The 19,190-nt window shown below is 38.7% G+C and overlaps 2 protein-coding genes across 5 annotated transcripts; one reads left to right on the forward strand and one right to left on the reverse strand.

Annotated features, from left to right (window-relative positions):
• Window positions 1-553: 553 nt before the first annotated feature.
• nln (neurolysin (metallopeptidase M3 family)) lies at window positions 554-8,947 on the reverse strand. Of its 2 annotated transcripts, none has more exons than XM_031317781.2 (13): window positions 8,802-8,947; window positions 7,566-7,816; window positions 6,817-6,965; window positions 6,170-6,274; window positions 5,705-5,807; window positions 5,443-5,603; window positions 4,116-4,251; window positions 3,221-3,587; window positions 2,598-2,799; window positions 2,317-2,503; window positions 2,101-2,229; window positions 1,720-1,856; window positions 554-1,610 (listed from the first exon to the last, which is right to left on the reverse strand). In XM_031317781.2, the coding sequence occupies exons 1-13, from the start codon at window positions 8,930-8,932 to the stop codon at window positions 1,458-1,460; spliced, it is 2,211 nt and encodes a 736-aa protein (XP_031173641.1). In that variant the 5' UTR covers window positions 8,933-8,947; the 3' UTR covers window positions 554-1,457. The 2 variants fall into 2 exon arrangements, with proteins under 2 accessions (XP_031173641.1, XP_031173642.1); XM_031317782.2 differs by having other exon boundaries at window positions 8,705-8,878.
• Window positions 8,745-18,603, forward strand: sgtb (small glutamine-rich tetratricopeptide repeat (TPR)-containing, beta). 3 transcript variants are annotated; one of them, XM_031317784.2, is made up of 13 exons: window positions 8,897-8,956; window positions 10,519-10,529; window positions 11,154-11,283; window positions 11,648-11,751; window positions 12,161-12,236; window positions 13,078-13,177; window positions 13,445-13,549; window positions 13,638-13,776; window positions 13,872-13,934; window positions 16,449-16,486; window positions 16,592-16,675; window positions 17,547-17,667; window positions 17,778-18,603. In XM_031317784.2, the coding sequence occupies exons 3-12, from the start codon at window positions 11,184-11,186 to the stop codon at window positions 17,656-17,658; spliced, it is 921 nt and encodes a 306-aa protein (XP_031173644.1). In that variant the 5' UTR covers window positions 8,897-8,956; window positions 10,519-10,529; window positions 11,154-11,183; the 3' UTR covers window positions 17,659-17,667; window positions 17,778-18,603. The 3 variants fall into 3 exon arrangements, with proteins under 3 accessions (XP_031173645.1, XP_031173644.1, XP_031173646.1); XM_031317785.2 differs by lacking the exon at window positions 10,519-10,529 and having other exon boundaries at window positions 8,745-8,966; window positions 11,168-11,283; XM_031317786.2 differs by lacking the exon at window positions 10,519-10,529 and having other exon boundaries at window positions 8,904-8,966; window positions 11,171-11,283.
• Window positions 18,604-19,190: the final 587 nt, after the last annotated feature.

The raw sequence follows: 19,190 nt of genomic DNA on the forward strand, positions 1-19,190 counted from the left end.
ATATAATGTTGTAAGTCTTAGTACAGAAAGTGTTATGCCAAGGATAACTATGAGAACATTCACTTTTCTTTACTGTGTTAAACTCACATACCAGCATTTGCTATCATGTGGCGCCCCCTGGTGTATATGAAGAGTTCATTTGCAAAAATAGATCAAAGCCATTCTTAAAATGAAAAAATCAACAGTTAGATGCAATCAATCAATTGTATTTGTCACATGAAATCGTACGAGGTACATTTCCAGTGAAATCCTTTAACTTGTGCACGATTCATCCTAAAGCAGAATGTGGCCATCAGATTGACATTTCCTTGAGTGCACAAAAATACATGATTTATGAAAATGTAAAAAAAGAAGAAAAAAAAGGAAAAAGATATTAACAACACAACCCATCAGCAGTTTGATATTCCCTGGATTGTATTCACTAAAAAAAAAATATTTAATTGAATAAATAAAAACATTTCATTTAGCAAATGAACCCTTCATAAATAATGGTATTCCTTGCAGGGGAATTTTAAATAAGCAGGTCCCCAAAATATGTAAAGCCCTTCTTGCACAATATGGCAACAATCATTTATTGAGCAGCGGGAGCTCAGTCCGTAGGGACTTGGCTTGGGAACCAGAGGGTTGCGGGTTAAAATCCTTACTGTGGACTTGTAGCTGAAGAGGTGCCAGTTCTCCACCTTGAGCAAGACACCAACTGCTTGGGGCAACTTTAATGGGCAGCCACCTCACTCTGACATCTCTCCATTAGTGAATGTATAGGTCCTGTTTGTCCATGAGTGTGTATTTAGCGCCTATGTGTAATATGTAATCAACACTAGGGATCATAAAAGTATATATTCTTCTAATATGGTTCTGGAGATATTGCATCACAGCAGCCTAATTCCCTTTAAAGGATGGGACTGATATAGACATATCACAGCCATTCACAGTAAGGTTTTGTAAGCCATCTTAACTTAACACATGCAGTTTAAGGTTCTATACTGAATGTAAGACATTACACATTTTCAAATCTTTCTTTAGCTTTAATAAAGCATCCAATCACTACATGTCTATATCTTTCTATGTATATATCTTTCAATGTTTTAACATAACATGAATGGAAATGTGTTGTATTGTCTGCCTCTACCTTTAAGAGGGGGCTGCAAAACAGGACAATAAAGCTCCAAAAGATGTAATGACCATTTTTTTTGCATACCCATCTCCTGGTTATCTTTACAAAAGCTTAATCACTTTAAAAAATAACTTTTTTTTTACAATGATAACTTATAACTTATGGCCAATTGTACATAACATCATAAGACCCTCAATGATCTACTGTACATTTGAACAAATACCAACATGCAGTATTAATACACTTCAAGCAAAGCCATGTTTCTACTGACATAGCCCTGCTGCATTCAGACAATTAAAATATACCTTGCTTTGACAAAAAGACTCTTAAAGAATATATCAAATTACAACGTCTGTGTTTCCTTTGACTTAATCAGTCCTTTGCACTGAAAGAAGGCATCCTGGCATGGGCCACGGCCAAGGAAGGTTTTCAGCATGTCCATGCCATCCACAGAGCCACCAGCTTCCAGAATCACCTTTCTGTACTCTTGTCCAACCTGATAAAGACATTTTCCACAAAAGATGAGATGTATGCTTACAAGTAACTGGATAATTATATATATATAAAAAAAAATATGTATGAAGTACAGTAATAATCACACCTACCTTTGGATTCATAATGCCTTCCTTTTTAAAACGACTGAAATAAATGTCCATGGAGTAGACCTCACTCCACAGATAGCTGTAGTACTGGCCATCATATCCTCCAACCAAGTGGCTGAAACTGGCTGTCATATTGGTACCTGCAGAGAACAGATCTTTGTCATCACATCAAAATGGCCTTTGTTACAAATCATGAACACACGTTCCAAAAAGAAAAGGTCAAACACAAACCATGCCTGCCTACTGCATCTGAAATTTAACAATTTAAGTATTTATTCATCCTCATACGAGAGAATAAAAATCTTCATGCATATATTATATTTCTCTAAATACTGTACATGCCTAAATGTGCCTTGCAATGCTACTGCTGCTAATGCTACTGACCTGGCGTAGCAGGAACACCCAGGATTTCCTTACAGTGCTTTGCAAACACCTCAGCTGTATCTGCATGAGGGCTGCTGTGTAGCGACTGGTCCACTTTACCGAGGACTACCTGACGCAGGTTCATCAGTCCTGAATAGGATAAACACATCAACAGAGACTGTTGATTTATGTATACATTATTCTATAGTTTTCATTTTGTGTGAAAATGTGTCTGACCAGTGTTGGCGACTCTGGATGCAATCAGTTTGTCGAGTAGATTGTCTGGGATTGTGGTGCCATCCTTGTAGTGGCGAGACATTCTCCTCAGAGGCTCTTTCTCCCAAACCCAGTTCTCAAGCATCTGCGAAGGCACCTCCACAAAGTCTGTCTCCACCTGGGTTCCACTGAATTCTGAGAAACTGGTCTGAAAAAAAAAAAAACAGGACAAGTTTATGCTCACCTGTTCTAATGATACACAATATGCAAATTACGCTGATGACATATCCACAGTGGCATACCTTAGAACAGAGTTCGTGCATAACATGACCAAACTCGTGAAAATAAGTCTCCACTTCATGGTGCTGGAGAAGAGAGGGACAACCTTTTCTGGACTTGGTAAAGTTAGCCACCATAGCTGCCACTGGAAGTCTGCGTTTTCCATCAGGTCCTCTGCAGCCAGGCTGGAGCCCAAAGCAGGCTGCATGGCCATACTTTCCTTTCCTGGTGGAGGACAAGGTTGCAAAAGTCACGCAGCAATGCGGAATCTGACCATTAACACAAATTACATTACAAGATGAAGAGCTCTAGTCACCGATTTGTCTTGGAATTTAAGATGGTGGAAAAACGTGATCAGAAAATTGATTAACAACTAGTTCGATAATTAAAGTAATCCTTTTTCAAGCACAAATGCCACACATTCCCCATTTCCAGCTTCTCAGCTGTGAAGATATGCTACTTTCCTCCGTCTGATGTGGAATATCTTTGGAATCAATTCTCTGGGAAATTGTAATCGGTGGTTATCGCAATTTTCGGACATTCTACAGACGTAATAATCAATCAAAGACCCGAAAAAAATAATCAGCAGATTGATCAATGATGGAGCTAATTGTAGTTGCAGCCCTAAAAGTGACACATTCTCTACCTTGGATGCAAGTCCAGGTAAAACTGACCAATCTCCTCTCCTGTTTCAGTGTCCAAGGCTGAATAAAGCTTGACATTTTCATGCCACACATGAGCATGCTCCACCTCGTTGAAAGTGAGACCCAGCAGCTCCTGGTAGATTCCAAACAGTCCTTCTGTCACCACGTCAAGCGGGAAATACTCAATCAGTTTATCCTTGTTCACGGCAAACTTGCACTGCTCCACTTGATTCATGTAGTAGGGCAAGTCCCAGGCATTGATCTGTCCATCAAACTGGTAGCCCTTCATCAAGCACTCGCGCTTCTTTAGTGCAAGAATATATTTCCTCTCCTTGATTCCAATGGGCTTAAGTGTTTCATAGAATGTGTCTGTAAAGTGGGAAAAAAAACACAGTTCAATTATGTACACCCTGTATTTTCATAATTTCATCATGTCTTATTTCTGCCTTAATTCAAAGCAATACGTCTTCCTACCTTTTCATATAAATCAGCTCAGAGTGAAATATTTTCAAATCTAAAACAGTTTCAGTGGATTTTTTTATAGACCAATCACATAATAATGACTCCCACTGTTAAATTCTATACATTTGTTATCATCAATTATGTCCGTTCCATATAGATTTGTACTCTAATAACAAGATACTGACCACACTCATCAGAACCCTTTCCACTTTGTGATATATGACCATGAACATTACTGTATGTAACACTACATAAGAGAGGCATGTAGTGTAGCATTCACTACATTACATGCAATAGGCATGAGGTACCGTCCAAATAAGTTTATTTTTCTAATGCAAAGCGGTTATCAGATTGCATGAGTCTTCATCTTAAATTACACATGTTGTATGTGTGCATGTGCATGTCTGAGAGGCAATAGGTCAAAAGGTGTCATACCAAGAAAGTCAGACACATTGCTTGCATTCTTGGCCATGTTAATCTCCAGAACATAGTTTGCATGGCAACTGTAACCAAGTAAGTCCGCGACATTTGCTTTGAGTTGTATCAATTCTTCGAGGATCGCTGTGTTGACCTGAGAAAAAAAATAGGGAAGGGAAGTAGATTAAGATATGCAGATCAGCTAATGTATACAATATGAACATTTTACACACACTATCTAATTTTGCTTATTTAAAGTTGTCATCCTCAAGATTTCAGTCCTGGCTGATTTGACGATACCTGTGGTTACAGGTGGGAAGCAAACACTCCCTGAGCAGCTACTTTGTCAGACATACAACAGAAGAGCAGCTGGCGTATCCATTTACAGTGCAGCCAAACAAATTCACATTGTTTTAAAAGAGAGGTCAGTCAATAATTGACCCTTTCCCATCATTCTGTGAGCAAGGGTCTGATTTCAAGCTGCACACGGCACAAGCAGCTTTCAACAGCAGTGCACCGTCAAAGGAGTTGGTTACCTTGCTGAGGAGTTGCAGGTGTGCAGCCTGTCACCTGCAACTGTTCATGTAACAGCTCACTGGGGCTGCTTACTCTTGTACCTTTTGTGAATGCTTTTAAGATCACATTTAGATCCCATTACTCAGGACTATTATTATTTACGTTACTGTATACGTTCACAATGTTGTATATATACACTCACCTAAAGGATTATTAGGAACACCATACTAATACCGTGTTTGACCCTATACTATCAATATGGGCCAACATTTCCTAATAATCCTTTAGGTGAGTGTATTATAGTAGTATATTTTTTCATATGTATTGATTTAAGTATAATGCCCATATTTGTATTTCATTTTTGCACAGATATTTCTTATTCTATTTTTTCTTCTTCTATTTCTTCTGATAATTTCTCTATATATTTATACTAGAGAATGGAGCACATGTAAGAAACACAAATATAGATATAAATAAAGTATTTTGATTGATTGATTGATTGGATGAATGTGGTAGTGGCAGTAGGAAATGTTTGGTTTGCATTAGCTGTATAATTGAATACAGCTCTGCTACGGCTGTAGGAGAGTGGACCATGAACAGTGAAGCTGATATCAATGAGGTCAAATTACAAACGGCAACGCTGGATTATGTGCGTGCATCATGAAAGTCTTAGGGATTACAACTTTGAGCATAGTAGCATAGTACTTGCAAGTAACAGCATTATTTCTCCATATATAGTTGCAGGTGTATATGCATCAAGTGAAGTTAAAAACAGACACAGGTCACAGGTCAGACAGGGCACACCGATTTATTATCGGACTCCAGTTACCTCTTTACACCTGCTGTGAAAAGCCGTTTCCATCTTCCTCCTGGTCTCAGGATTGTAACACCTCTTCATCAGGGGGTAGTAATGGGGATATTCAAGTGTCACCTTATACCGCCCATCTTCTGTCGTGTCCAGTCCATTGAGATAGCTATCAGCTAGCCCACCTTAACAGAAGAGGGCAACAACATAAATAGTCAATATAGCAAAAGCATATTCATAATACAAGATCTGTCCAGCAGCCTGAGACTCATGCATATAAACCTACCTAATTCGCGCTCAGAAAAAACAAGAAACGTATTGTCTTCATTCAGATTCTTGTTAAACTCTATGGAGAGTGCACTTATACGCTTGGAGGTTCTTTTTATGTCCTGGGAGAGAAAAGGAGCAGAGTTTTAGTAGAGAAGGAAAGTCAAGTCAAGAGAAAATTAAACTGATTTCCAGGATGTGACATGATTATTCAAGAATTACAAGCAGAATGTGTCATTCAAATGTAAACACAAGAGCAGCGCAACAATCAAACTTCAAAATAAAAGACTGGCACTTGCTATCGCTTCGATGATCAATTTATCTTTTAATAAACAAACTCTTATTCAACAACATCTAAAGCTATGTTATGGATGCATTCTGATTTTATTAACAGTAAAACACGCTTATGCTTTTTATTCATTTCATGCTTATTTATACGGTCAAAACTAAAGTAGCTTCAATAATCTGATCCATATTGCATTACCTCTTGTATATCTTTAGACAGGTGCAATCCTTTCCGCTTGCCTAATGTAACAAGTCTGTTTAAAAACCTCTTTTCTTCAGGTAAAAGGTTGTCTTGATGCTTCTTCTGTTATAAAAAAAAAAAAAATCACAGAAGACAAACACACTTCTTCATACAGGCAGAATAATTTTTCATTTTGCTAAATTTAATGACCTTTATTTATGCTGCATGTCAGCCAGCCACTCCTGCTTAGAATAACATATGCTTGGCTAACACTGAATCGCTCAGATTCGATTTCTTTCCCAAGCTAAATAAGAACCAGTGGTGGGGTCAAATAAGGGTATGGCATACCAGTCCTCTGCCATCTATCTGGTTGCCCTCTGGCTGACATAGAATGTGAATTTTCACATTCTATGTCAGCCAGACAGTAGTTATGCCAATGATAGATTATTTAATCTATCATTGGCATAACTACTGTGATAAATGCATCAAATCTGCACACATTAGATTCAATTAGCTTCAAATGCATATCTTTGACCGTTAAGATTACTTTAACACCTCATTATTATCTTAGTGGACTAGAGGTTTGACTTTACAGTATATCAACCTTCACCTCCCAGATGTTGTGAGTAATGTGCATATTCAAGTGGATGTGACATGAGGCGCACCTGCAAGGCTGTAATTCGCTTGAACACATCTTCCCTCATACTCATCTCCACGTCAAACTCAGACAGTTTCTTGTCTGCCTCTGTGCTCGCTGTCCGAACCTCTTTAGAGGGACATACATACTGGGGGAAATCAAGAACATGGAGTGATGCTACGGGAACAGAATAAACACAAAACACTATGAATGTTACTATGAGTTGTGCAATATTTGAACATTTTTGAAGAATTTCTTTGCTTGTTATCAAATCCCATGAAAAGACCAGAACCAGCTAAATGTTAGTTCATCTCTTCTCTACACATGTCTGTGGCACTAATCCACAAGCCCATGTGTTCCTACTGAAGATCTACATCTTCAAATACAGCTCACAAATATATATATATTTTTTAAAAAGCTCCATTATTTCTCCAAACAGCTGGGTACTGTAATTTGTTTTAACAAACTTTATTCAAACAGGAGTAAATAATGTGATTTTTTTTGGGACTATTTGCTGCGGATGAATACACATTTGGTGCTATAGTTAATATTAAGATGTATATGGGACTGACTAAAAAAAAATACAATGACCATGTTTATGATACTGAACATGGTCATTATTGTGTTTTTATTAGTTTTTGGACAACAATGAAGCTCTATGGCACAGAGGCTCTGGCTACAGGCAATGCTTATTAGTAGGATCAATTCATTGTTGGTTTTGGTCTTTTTTACGCGATTGTTGACATGAAGAAAATGAGCATATCATTAAAGACTTACATGCATAATCCAGTTTGGCATAAGCCAAGGCTTTCAGGGTGTTTTCAACAGACACATTTTCTATCTTTAGAGATCCAACGTCATCGTAGACCGCCTTTACTCTGTTAATCAAGCTGTCTGTCATGGTGCTGATATCTTCTGGGGTCAGGTCCCATCTCAGTGCGTTTCTCTTATTTCCTTCCTGAGAGCAGTCTCTGGCACATGTCACAGACCTGTTGTGGATGGTCATTCTCAGGAGAGGTTTAGAGACGCTGTAAATAATTAGACATCCAGTTTAAGTTAAAAACAGTATTACAGACATATTATGACCTGTAGGATAATCACAGCCAACATAAAACTTTACAACCACAAAGTAGAGACACAGGGCATTCAGAGGATGTATGGCTTTCCAAGGTACAAATGACAATAAAGGGGTTTCCAAACAATTTCCAGAACAGTAGCGCTCGCCATCCAATAGCCTATTGGAAGATTGCAGAAATCTCCAAATGTCAAAAGTTTTTGATACCAAATCACAGCATGTTTTCTTTGGTGTTCATCAAGGTCTTGGTGTCTTAATGTGACATTTTGAGGATATCATTTTTTTTTAATGAATTCTCGAGTGGTCAGAAATGGTTATATTTTGCACCAAATCCGTTGACGATCCAAAAATTGCTCCAACACCTCATGAGATCCACAGCATGAGAGTGATTTACTTTCATCATAATGTTCAAAGCCCTTACACACTACACTGCTTCCCATTTGAAATGACTTCAGATTGAATTTAACAGATGGCACTACTGTAAGCAATAAATTCTTCAAGGCCACAGTTAAAACATGCTCTGCATTTTTTCCATGCTAAACGGAGACCTTTTCCTACTACCACTCAGTGTAGAGTTTCGTTGAATGGCAGCAGAAGCCTTTCAAAACAAGATCATAAAAGCGTGGAATAATTTGCAAGGCAATATGACAAATCGCTGCCAAAAACATGTAAGAATTTCAGTGATCGCTCAAGCTGCCATTTATACAGTATATCGGCCTACCTTTTTATGATTAACAGGTGGTAAATAAAACACACAGCAGTTAAATGTAACAGTCGCACTGTCACATGTGTAAACACACTAAATTTACTACAATTACTCAGCGGTGTAAGCATAGCCTACCTGAAAAGCGCTCGGCAGACTAAAACTCTCAACATGCCAGCGGTTGCATGCGTTTTATCGTGCAGAAAAAAAACAACCCACTTTAGTCTCCTCTTACTGTAGCTCAGTCCAAACAAAGCAGCAGCAGCAGCGGTCTCCCTCTCCTCCTTGAAATGTGGAAACGCTTATTTCCGCTTTTAACGCGCAGGCGCCGTAGAAGATGCGATCAAATCCGACACAAGTCCTCATGACGCGGTAGCAGCAGACAGCTGGATACACTCAGGTAGGTGGGCGGAGGGGGACACTGAATAGCATCTTTTGACACAATGTTTTTAATAAACTGGCTTCATAGTGTTAGAGGGGGATGTAAGGTTGCCCTTTCTTTCCTCTCCTCGCGCCTGTTTTGCTGCCTCTTTGACAGAGAATTGTTTTTAGCCAGCATCACACAAGATCCACATTGCGCGAGCCCTGTTGTCCGGACGGGCTTTTTAAGATATGACAAACACCTGCCAGCGTCATTGGTTGTATTTTCTTGAATGAATTGTATTTAAAAAAAGATATTATGCCTGTATAATGAATAAAAACACACCTCGTGTCCCATTATGGTATTACATCACAGCTTCGGCATCACTGCATTTACGTGTCAACAGAACACACACGGAGTGGCTGTGCTAGCCAGATCTAACGTAACAACGAATGGCATTAGCACGCGAGTGATGTATGAGCCAGTGTTTGTATCTGCAAATCATTTCCCGATAGAGTCAATTTACAGTAGGCCTATATGGGGTGGCCTTGTTTGCCCCCTGTACTAATATGTTTGGAACTGCTTTGGTCAGACAGAGAAACAGTCAGCTTTTTAATGGAGCAATGCCTTGTTTTGTTGTAAGCAAGAATCATTTTGCTTTCATCCTTATGTGAGTTGTCTTGGAAACAAGAACCAGATGCACCACCAGCATCCTTTCTTGTAGCATTTGTTGGAGATAACAGAATAATAACATGGCTGGACTGACCTGTTAGGGGGCCCTTGGACAGTTGAGTCCGTATTGTGGTAATTTGATTTAATACCACTTTATTTAGGAGTGGAAGCCATGTGAGCACACACAGCTCTATATTACAGGCCCATAAAATAAGATAAAACTGCAGAGTTCGCATTAGTTGATATCATACGCAAATTCATTTAAAAAAAATGCAATTAATTAAACTACCAAAAATCATTTGACTTTGACCTTTGCGGCCTGTGGGCAGTTGTCCAGCTGATTTTTCAGCCTTGGTTAATAACTAGATAATAACTAATTACTCAGGACTATGTTTGATAGTTGACTGAGATTTGACAAAATTGAACACACCATCAAAACCCACATGGAACTACATACTTCATAAATAATAAGACTGTCTATGAATCGTAACACTTTATAATAAGAGTACAAAACAAGTAATGCATAACAAATGATTAATGGTGATTGAATGTATGAATTAAATGCCCTGAAAACATATTGGCTCAATCACCTTATTGCTTCGAGCAGTTTACTGCCAAAGAACATTCACACAGTCCTGATGAAGCTGATTAGCAGGGTTTTGACTGTTAAATAATAAATACATATATACATGTATCAATCAATAGTACCAAAATGTGTTTTTTTTTTCTTCACTTTGATTATTGCTTAATACAAGAAGTATCACAAATTCCTGTTGCTCACCATAAATAAATGATCAGGTCATGATGAGTTTATGTGATCAGTTCATATACAGTCACTTAAAGATTGTTAATTCATAATTACTTCATACATTACGTTTAATTACAGCCTATGCCACCAACTTAGCTGGAATCTGGTAACATAGAAAAGGGCATTTCAGATCCTTCAGCGTCTTTTCTCTTAGAACTACGAACCTGTTTTTGTTGCTGTTGAAGATAATGGTGCACTAAAACCCCAAACATCTAGCAGGTTAGGGTTGACAAATCGGGGAGAATGGACAGACATGTTTAAGCATATGTCAACAATTTACATTGTAATTAAGGTAGAAAGAACCACTGGGTATTGATGTCGTGTCAGGAATCTGATTGTGAGTTTATTATTTTTTGTTGTTGACCGTAGATGTTTGCATCTGACCACCATTTGATCAAATTCATCTTTATATTTCTCTGAGATATAAAGTACGGCTCTGTAAATGCATGGGGTTTTGAAATGCCTTTTTTCTTTCTAAGTACATTCCAGCTAATGTGATGGCATATACATGAATGTAAATTGATGATCCATGAAGTGCTAACTAATCACTAAAAACGCATAGCGACTTTTGAAATAGTGGGCAACTCATAATACTATTTGTAAAAATCCTGCATTTATTCATCATGAGTCATGTATTAGTTTTGCATTAATTTAGCTTGTGTTTTATACCATTATATAAAGTGTCAGCCTATGAATAACATAGTCATTTCTGTGTGGATGCCTTTCTGTTTCACTCCAACAACTTCCTGTGTGTGCGCAGCAGTTTCTAGGTAAAAATGGCAGTGGAGAAGCGTCTGGCATTCTCTATTGTGCAGTTCCTACGAGATCAAACACATTGCGGTGCTTTGAATTCTGATGAGCAGGAGAGCCTTGAAGGTAGGCCAACTCACAGTGCATGTAGATTTTTACAAATATAGGACACTCTGCTCTTGTCCTGTCCATTTCAGCAAACTAATACACATTATGTTCTTATCTCACTACCCTGATAGAGAGAGAATAAACAGGAGTAGGTTTTATCATCAAAAAGTATCACAAGAAATCAGGGTATAATGTGCAGTGTGTGCGGTGGCGTGTTTCATCCTATGTGGACAGGAGGACAGTTTAGATTTCTCACTCTGAATGTGCAGCCAAGCTCTGACTCGCCATAATAATACTGTTAACTCCAAGACTAATTGTTTGGCTGCTATCCTAAAACCTCACAAATGTAATTTATCTCATCAACATCATGCTATCACTGCAGTTGCGATACAGTGTTTGGAGACAACCTTTAAGATCGGCTCCAGTGACTGCCATCTTGCTGTGCCACAGCCTCTGACAGAGATATTCCTCAATTCCCTGCTCAAGGTGGGTACTGCACCATCAATGGAACCAATGCTTTCACATACAAAAAAAGTAAATCAGTTTATCATTATGTATGGCTCATATGAACTCAGTAACTCAGCTTATACGGCAGCACGATAAAGATAATTGTGTTTTGCATTATCAAGAGTCAACACTACAAATCCTTCTCATGACATTTTGACTTGTCATTAATATTACTATATTTTACTTTAAGGTGTGCCAGTGCATGCTGGCTCACTGGCATTGCTTATTGGCACGCCAATAGAATAGAATCTTAATGATATTAGTTTTTACACCTGTGCTTTTCCTTCTGTCAGGTCAACACCATAATAACGATCTTTTGTTTACAACACAGTCACTGTTTATGTTAACTTTACTAGTAAGTAATGACTTCTCTTTTGCATTTACTTAGAATGACAACATTACCATACCAGAGACCTCCCCATCTCCAGAAGACATTGAACGAGCAGAGCAACTTAAAAATGAAGGTAATGCTAAAACTCTTAATTCTTACTCTAATTTCATTAAGTCTGAAAACTGTGTCTCCCTCTGTAGCATCCATGGTATTACCATGAAGTGCTTGTGCTAGCTAAATACTACACTTAACTTAAAACTAAACTAAAAACCTGCGAGCTCCCACAGTGACCCATTCCATAGTGTGAGAAAATAATAGAAGCATTATGAGAAATACAAGGCAATCATTGGTCATGACACTTCTGTGCTGATGTTAGCCAAAGCTTGAGTCTGGTTTTAAATACGGCAACGTTTCCTAAGTCAATGTTTGTGAATATAGGATAACACATTTAGAGAAGAGCCAGCCATAGTTCATGTGTTCTGCCTTGACTAACCCAAAAATAACTGCAATTTCACAGTTACTTGTATATACAAAAGAATCAGATAGGCCACCAGCTACCTTAAGGATGAACATCTTGGAGCTTTGCAGCTCCTCCTCACTTATTAATAGCTACAGTAAATGTGCAGTCCGGGTGGAAAGTATTGATCTCTGAAAGAAAATTGGTGCCTCTGTCGGACAGGAACTGAATGTTTTCCATGCCAACATAGTCAACCTTCACCATAGCCCTTGGAAATATCTTAATACTGATGTCATGTAGATTATCATTCATATTATTAATTGCCTATCTGCCCAAAATGGTATTGTGGTAATGTTTAAATAAAAAATAAAAAAGGTTTCACTGAATCTAATCTTACTATCCGTTTCTTAGGATGATAAAAAGAAAAACAGCTTCTATGATAACTTTGGCCCAGTGTTGTAACCACAATCTTTCTTTGTGTAAACTCTGTGAACAATCAAATTTTTTTTTTTTTTAGGAAACAATCACATGAAAGAAGAGAACTACAGATGTGCAGTGGAGTGCTACACAAAGGCCATTGACTTGGACCTAAGAAACGCTGTGTACTACTGCAATAGGTATTTACAACAGCAAGCAACAAGATTTCACACTGTTAGTGTTTTGCACTTGACTTTTTACTTCTGCTGTGGATCACAGATTTTTATACAACAGCAGAGGAGAGCAGCAATAGATGTCGTTAAATAGTCTGTGATTTTGACATGATGTAAGACTGGACTAGACAGTGCTAGTGAATTAAATCCCTTCCTTGTGGGTTATGTATCTGAACACAATTAAACAAGCCAGTGATAAAGGTAAACATGGGGTCTGAATTTAACACTGTGCAGGGCTGCAGCTCACAGTAAACTCGGAAATTATACAGAGGCAATTGGGGACTGCGAGAGAGCCATTGGGATTGATCCTACCTACAGCAAAGCCTATGGGAGGATGGGGTGAGTTTTATAGTTTTTATTTATTTTTTTATTTTTTTTACGTAATCTGCTCCATAATATTTCAAGGTCTGTTAATTTGTGGCTCCAGTTTGGCTTTGACAGCCATGACCAAGTATCCAGAGGCAATTTCCTACTTCAAGAAAGCGTTGGTATTAGACCCTGAGAATGATACCTACAAATCCAACCTGAAGATTGCAGAGCAGAAGCAAAAAGAAGCGACCAGCCCAGTAAGTAAAAGAAAAATGTATATTAGTACATTAAAGCTCACATTTCACACTAAGTCAGGTTACTTTTGACCTTTGTCTGTGAATTTGTGCTACAGATAGCGGCTGGATTAGGATTTGACATGGCTAGTTTAATCAACAACCCTGCTTTCATCAGCATGGTAAGCATGCGTCCTAATATATGCACTGTTACATACAAAGCCTGGCTGTGTCACAGAGGTTACTGCTGTTCAGGGTTTTATCATTTGTCCTGGAGACAGGTGTCGTACGCTCGTTTTGTACCTGGCAAGGTTAGACCAGATATTTTCCCTAATTAGTCCCATGAGTGACAGTCCAGATAGCCCATTAATCAACCGAGTTATTGTCTCATGGAAATGGCCGTCTCTGGCCCTGAGAGTCCTGACTTGTTAAACGGTGACATATGGGAATGTCTGTCAGGCCAAGAATGCTTCTACAGGCATGCCAGAGTTTTACTGCAGCAACAGTACTTACCTTTATGGTTATAGGATGTGCAATGCCTGACAGGGTACTGGTGCAATATTTATATATATATATATATATATACAGTGAGGTAAATAAGTATTTGAACACCCTGCTATTTTGCAAGTTCTCCCACTTAGAAATCATGGAGGGGTCTGAAATTGTCATCGTAGGTGCATGTCCACTGTGAGAGACATAATCTAAAAAAAAAAATCCAGAAATCACAATGTATGATTTTTTAACTATTTATTTGTATGATACAGCTACAAATAAGTATTTGAACACCTGAGAAAATCAATGTTAATATTTGGTACAGTAGCCTTTGTTTGCAATTACAGAGGTCAAACGTTTCCTGTAGTTTTTCACCAGGTTTGCACACACTGCAGGAGGGATTTTGGCCCACTCCTCCACACAGATCTTCTCTAGATCAGTCAGGTTTCTGGGCTGTCGCTGAGAAACACGGAGTTTGAGCTCCCTCCAAAGATTCTCTATTGGGTTTAGGTCTGGAGACTGGCTAGGCCACGCCAGAACCTTGATATGCTTCTTACAGAGCCACTCCTTGGTTATCCTGGCTGTGTGCTTCGGGTCATTGTCATGTTGGAAGACCCAGCCTCGACCCATCTTCAATGCTCTAACTGAGGGAAGGAGGTTGTTCCCCAAAATCTCGCAATACATGGCCCCGGTCATCCTCTCCTTAATACAGTGCAGTCGCCCTGTCCCATGTGCAGAAAAACACCCCCAAAGCATGATGCTACCACCCCCATGCTTCACAGTAGGGATGGTGTTCTTGGGATGGTACTCATCATTCTTCTTCCTCCAAACACGGTTAGTGGAATTATGACCAAAAAGTTCTATTTTGGTCTCATCTGATCACATGACTTTCTCCCATGACTCCTCTGGATCATCCAAATGGTCATTGGCAAACTTAAGACGGGCCTTGACATGTGCTGGTTTAAGCAGGGGAACCTTCCGTGCCATGCATGATTTCAAACCATGACGTCTTAGTGTATTACCAACAGTAACCTTGGAAACGGTGGTCCCAGCTCTTTTCAGGTCATTGACCAGCTCCTCCCGTGTAGTTCTGGGCTGATTTCTCTCCTTTCTTAGGATCATTGAGACCCCACGAGGTGAGATCTTGCATGGAGCCCCAGTCCGAGGGAGATTGACAGTCATGTTTAGCTTCTTCCATTTTCTAATGATTGCTCCAACAGTGGACCTTTTTTCACCAATCTGCTTGGCAATTTCCCCGTAGCCCTTTCCAGCCTTGTGGAGGTGTACAATTTTGTCTCTAGTGTCTTTGGACAGCTCTTTGGTCTTGGCCATGTTAGTAGTTGGATTCTTACTGATTGTATGGGGTGGACAGGTGTCTTTATGCAGCTAACGTCCTCAAACAGGTGCATCTAATTTAGGATAATAAATGGAGTGGAGGTGGACATTTTAAAGGCAGACTAACAGGTCTTTGAGGGTCAGAATTCTAGCTGATAGACAGGTGTTCAAATACTTATTTGCAGCTGTATCATACAAATAAATAGTTAAAAAATCATACATTGTGATTTCTGGATTTTTTTTTTTTAGATTATGTCTCACACAGTGGACATGCACCTACGATGACAATTTCAGACCCCTCCATGATTTCTAAGTGGGAGAACTTGCAAAATAGCAGGGTGTTCAAATACTTATTTTCCTCACTATATATATATATATGCTATGTTATATTTGATATGGTATTATGCAATTGGGCATTGTGCAATATAGAAGTTATTGACTCCAGCATGAGTTAACGGGAAATGTGCAATCATTATCACAATTAAGTGCAATATGAGGGGGAGGATGTTTTCTGGATTCTCTTCTGTTCTTCTGTGATTGTGAGGAAAGGTGGGGGGGGCATTGGATGAGATAATGTATGATTATGTTTCTATGTAGGTTAACTGTATGTTTATTGTGTGTTTATGTGTGATGTGTCACCATTTCGTTCTCTCAAATGCCCAAGATGAGTTTCTCCTATAGGAGACAATAAAGGATTATCTTATCTTAACAATAGCAAGATACAGCTAAATGAAATAGCTCTGTGTGTATGTATGTACAGCACCAGACGATAAATTCTTTTCTTTTCTCCCAAAACAAACCGATGTAATCAGAAACACATTGTCCCTCAATAAATATGTGACACAGTGGAGTTTGATTTCCGTTTACAGGCTGCAAGCGTGATGCAGAACCAACAAGTACAACAGCTGTGAGTGTGTCGAAATTAATTGATTGCATTTAGAGTGAAGTGTAAAGTGCAGTTTTTAAACATACAGTACATTGACTCACTGTCACTGTGTCACTGTGTGGTCAGTATGTCAGGAATGATGTCCAATGCAGTCGGGGGTCCTGCAGCAGGAGTGGGTGGACTGTCAGACATTTCCAGCTTGATTGAAGCGTAAGTACACCCAACTGAATCTTAAATGGATTAAAAGGACTGTTTGATAAGTTAGTATTCATTATAGAGTTATATAGTTTTATAGCTATAGAGTTTTGTATGAATTACAGTATATGTGTTTAAATATAACATATTAAAACATATTGGGACATTTATAGCACTCTGTATGGTAAATATGAAGCTACAAATAACAGTTCCTGGTGATTTTTAAAGTCTTAATGCAAAGCAGAGCTTACCAGCTCCTGGCAGTAGATTCATATTTACTGTACAAACATGTAACATGTCAACAGTGATATCGATCTCCTCATCTAACTCTCGGCAAGAATAATATCAAAACATTTCTGAAACAATGTCACATGGCAAAGTTGTATTGACATGGCATGCAATATTTTATCTCTGCTGCCCACTGTGGCTCAAAAGGCCAGTTTATGATGTTAAAGTACCTCTTTGCAGATAGTAGAGAGAAATTGGATTTGGGTACACTCCTTACTCTCCCATTCACCCCACCAGGCATTTTTCAAAATGATGTTATAGGTGGAGACAGGCTGAAACAAAACGTGTAATAATCCTCAAAATGTATGTAACATTTTCATACCACAGACCCTTCAAAACCAGACATATTGGGAAACAGCTCCTCTTTTGATAATATTTTAGCCCAGGTAACCCAGCATGAGAATATTTTTGGTGTTTCTGATTTAGTATCAACTTGTACCTGTACTGTAAATGTCCACAATGTGAGGAGATACGATCATTCTCTCTTATTTTACTACATATTAAAAACTGAACTATTTCTCTTCTTGCTTTGTGTGAGCTATTGTTCTGGTGGGAAGCAATTCAGCAGGTAAACAAAGTGATCTCATCTGTCTGTCAGGGGACAACAGTTCGCCCAGCAGATCCAGCAGCAGAACCCAGAGCTGATCGAGCAGTTAAGGAACCACATCCGGAGCCGCTCCTTCAGCGGCAGCGCCGAGGAACACTCATGATCTACTCAGGTGTTTTTGTATTTAAAAAACGAACCTTAGCTGACGTGGAAAAAAAAAAAAAAAAAAAAAAAAAAAAAAGAATATATTTGTATCATTAACATGCATTATTTTCGTTTCAGTCTCACATTTATTTTCCAAGGAAGGGCAACCATATCGCGCGATTACAATCTCTACACCCATTTCTTGAAATCAAATCCCCGGCATAGCTGGAATGAAGAGACAAGGATGGGAGATGAAGGCACTTTACTGTGACTAAAGACTCTGGGGCGGAGAGATGAGGGCCTAGAGACTGGACCATGAAATGAAGCATCCCACACACGTAGGGCACATTTTGCAAACACCTAATCATAAAGAGAGCCAAGAACTCATTCAGCCTACTGAGGGAACATGAGTAAATTTCTTCAGTGCTTTTACATTCTGCAGAGATCGTGTTTTATATGTGCAGAAAATACTGCCCTCTTCATGTTCTGAGTTAAGGATCCTTCTGTATAGTCACGATACATAGAGGGTTAGGGAGGAATGTACTTTTACAGCATTGCAGGGAACATTTCAGCTTTTTTCTCGTACAATAACCGTAACACATCAGGTTTATAACGCATCTTCTTTAATATTATTTTTGTAGACAGAATACTTGTGTGTTGGGAACACGTAGACTCACATCACTGCTTTTCAATGAGTACTACTTAACTTTTGATTAAGACAACCATGTAATTGTATAGCAGTGTCTGCAGCCTGTATTATGTTGTTATTGCACTTTAGGATAAATAAATATATCCCCTTTAAGCATATTTAATTGTTCATTAACTAGTAACAGAGTGTTCAGATTGTTCATTTTGCATGCTCTTAAATCTGGTATTTGAGATCAGATGCTTTATGGAAACAAATAGGTATGCTAGGACAGCACAATGTTTTGTCTAAAACATGTGAATAAATGTCTTGAAATTGGGCAGACACTTGCCTTTGTGTCATTGTTATATGAAAGTGTGACATATTTCCTGTTGAATAATGTCTTTAAATAATGGGTAACACTCAGTTTGAATCCAAGATCCACCTGACATCACAGAGAATCCTAGCACTTTAGCAGGCTCACACTTTAAAGGGGCACTCCACCAATTTAATATTTCTCTGAGGAAATATCCCTAATGATGTCAAAGTGATGTCTTGTCGTGGGCTTGGAGCTAATTTATAACAGAAAGCAGGCTTTTACAAGTCAAGACGATTCTTAAAGAAAGGTGGAGTTCCAAAAGTAAGAAAAACTCTTTCAAAATCCCATTGAGATTTTAACAATGCCAATAACTACAAATCCAGCCTGGAACAGAGTATGTCTGTACTGTATGTCGTATGGCTCGCTTCATATGTTTAAATGGACAGTAGTTTTCTTAAAAAAATCTTAATATTTCAGTTATTTTACCAGCCATCAACAAACACCATTTCCCATAAGCCCCAGACTTTTCCGGGGCTAAACATCACGGCTCGACAAAAGAGTTGAGTCCATGCTTTGCATTATGAGAATTCCTTTAGTGGGAACACAG

Source organism: Sander lucioperca, chromosome 14, assembly GCF_008315115.2.
Source record: "Sander lucioperca isolate FBNREF2018 chromosome 14, SLUC_FBN_1.2, whole genome shotgun sequence".
Lineage (NCBI taxonomy): Eukaryota > Metazoa > Chordata > Actinopteri > Perciformes > Percidae > Sander > Sander lucioperca.

Bases quoted from the DNA above. Each gene is read 5' to 3' on its own strand.
- nln (XM_031317781.2), bottom strand. From the start codon at position 8,932: ATGAGGACTTGTGTCGGATTTGATCGCATCTTCTACGGCGCCTGCGCG. The intron at 5,604-5,704 runs GTAGGTTTATAT...TCTTCTGTTAAG, and splicing joins TTTTTCTGAGCGCGAATTAG to GTGGGCTAGCTGATAGCTAT. The intron at 1,857-2,100 runs GTCAGTAGCATT...TGTTCTCTGCAG, and splicing joins GGGTGTTCCTGCTACGCCAG to GTACCAATATGACAGCCAGT.
- sgtb (XM_031317785.2), top strand. From the start codon at position 11,184: ATGGCAGTGGAGAAGCGTCTGGCATTCTCTATTGTGCAGTTCCTACGA. The intron at 11,284-11,647 runs GTAGGCCAACTC...CTATCACTGCAG, and splicing joins TGAGCAGGAGAGCCTTGAAG to TTGCGATACAGTGTTTGGAG. The intron at 13,777-13,871 runs GTAAGTAAAAGA...TTTGTGCTACAG, and splicing joins AAAAAGAAGCGACCAGCCCA to ATAGCGGCTGGATTAGGATT.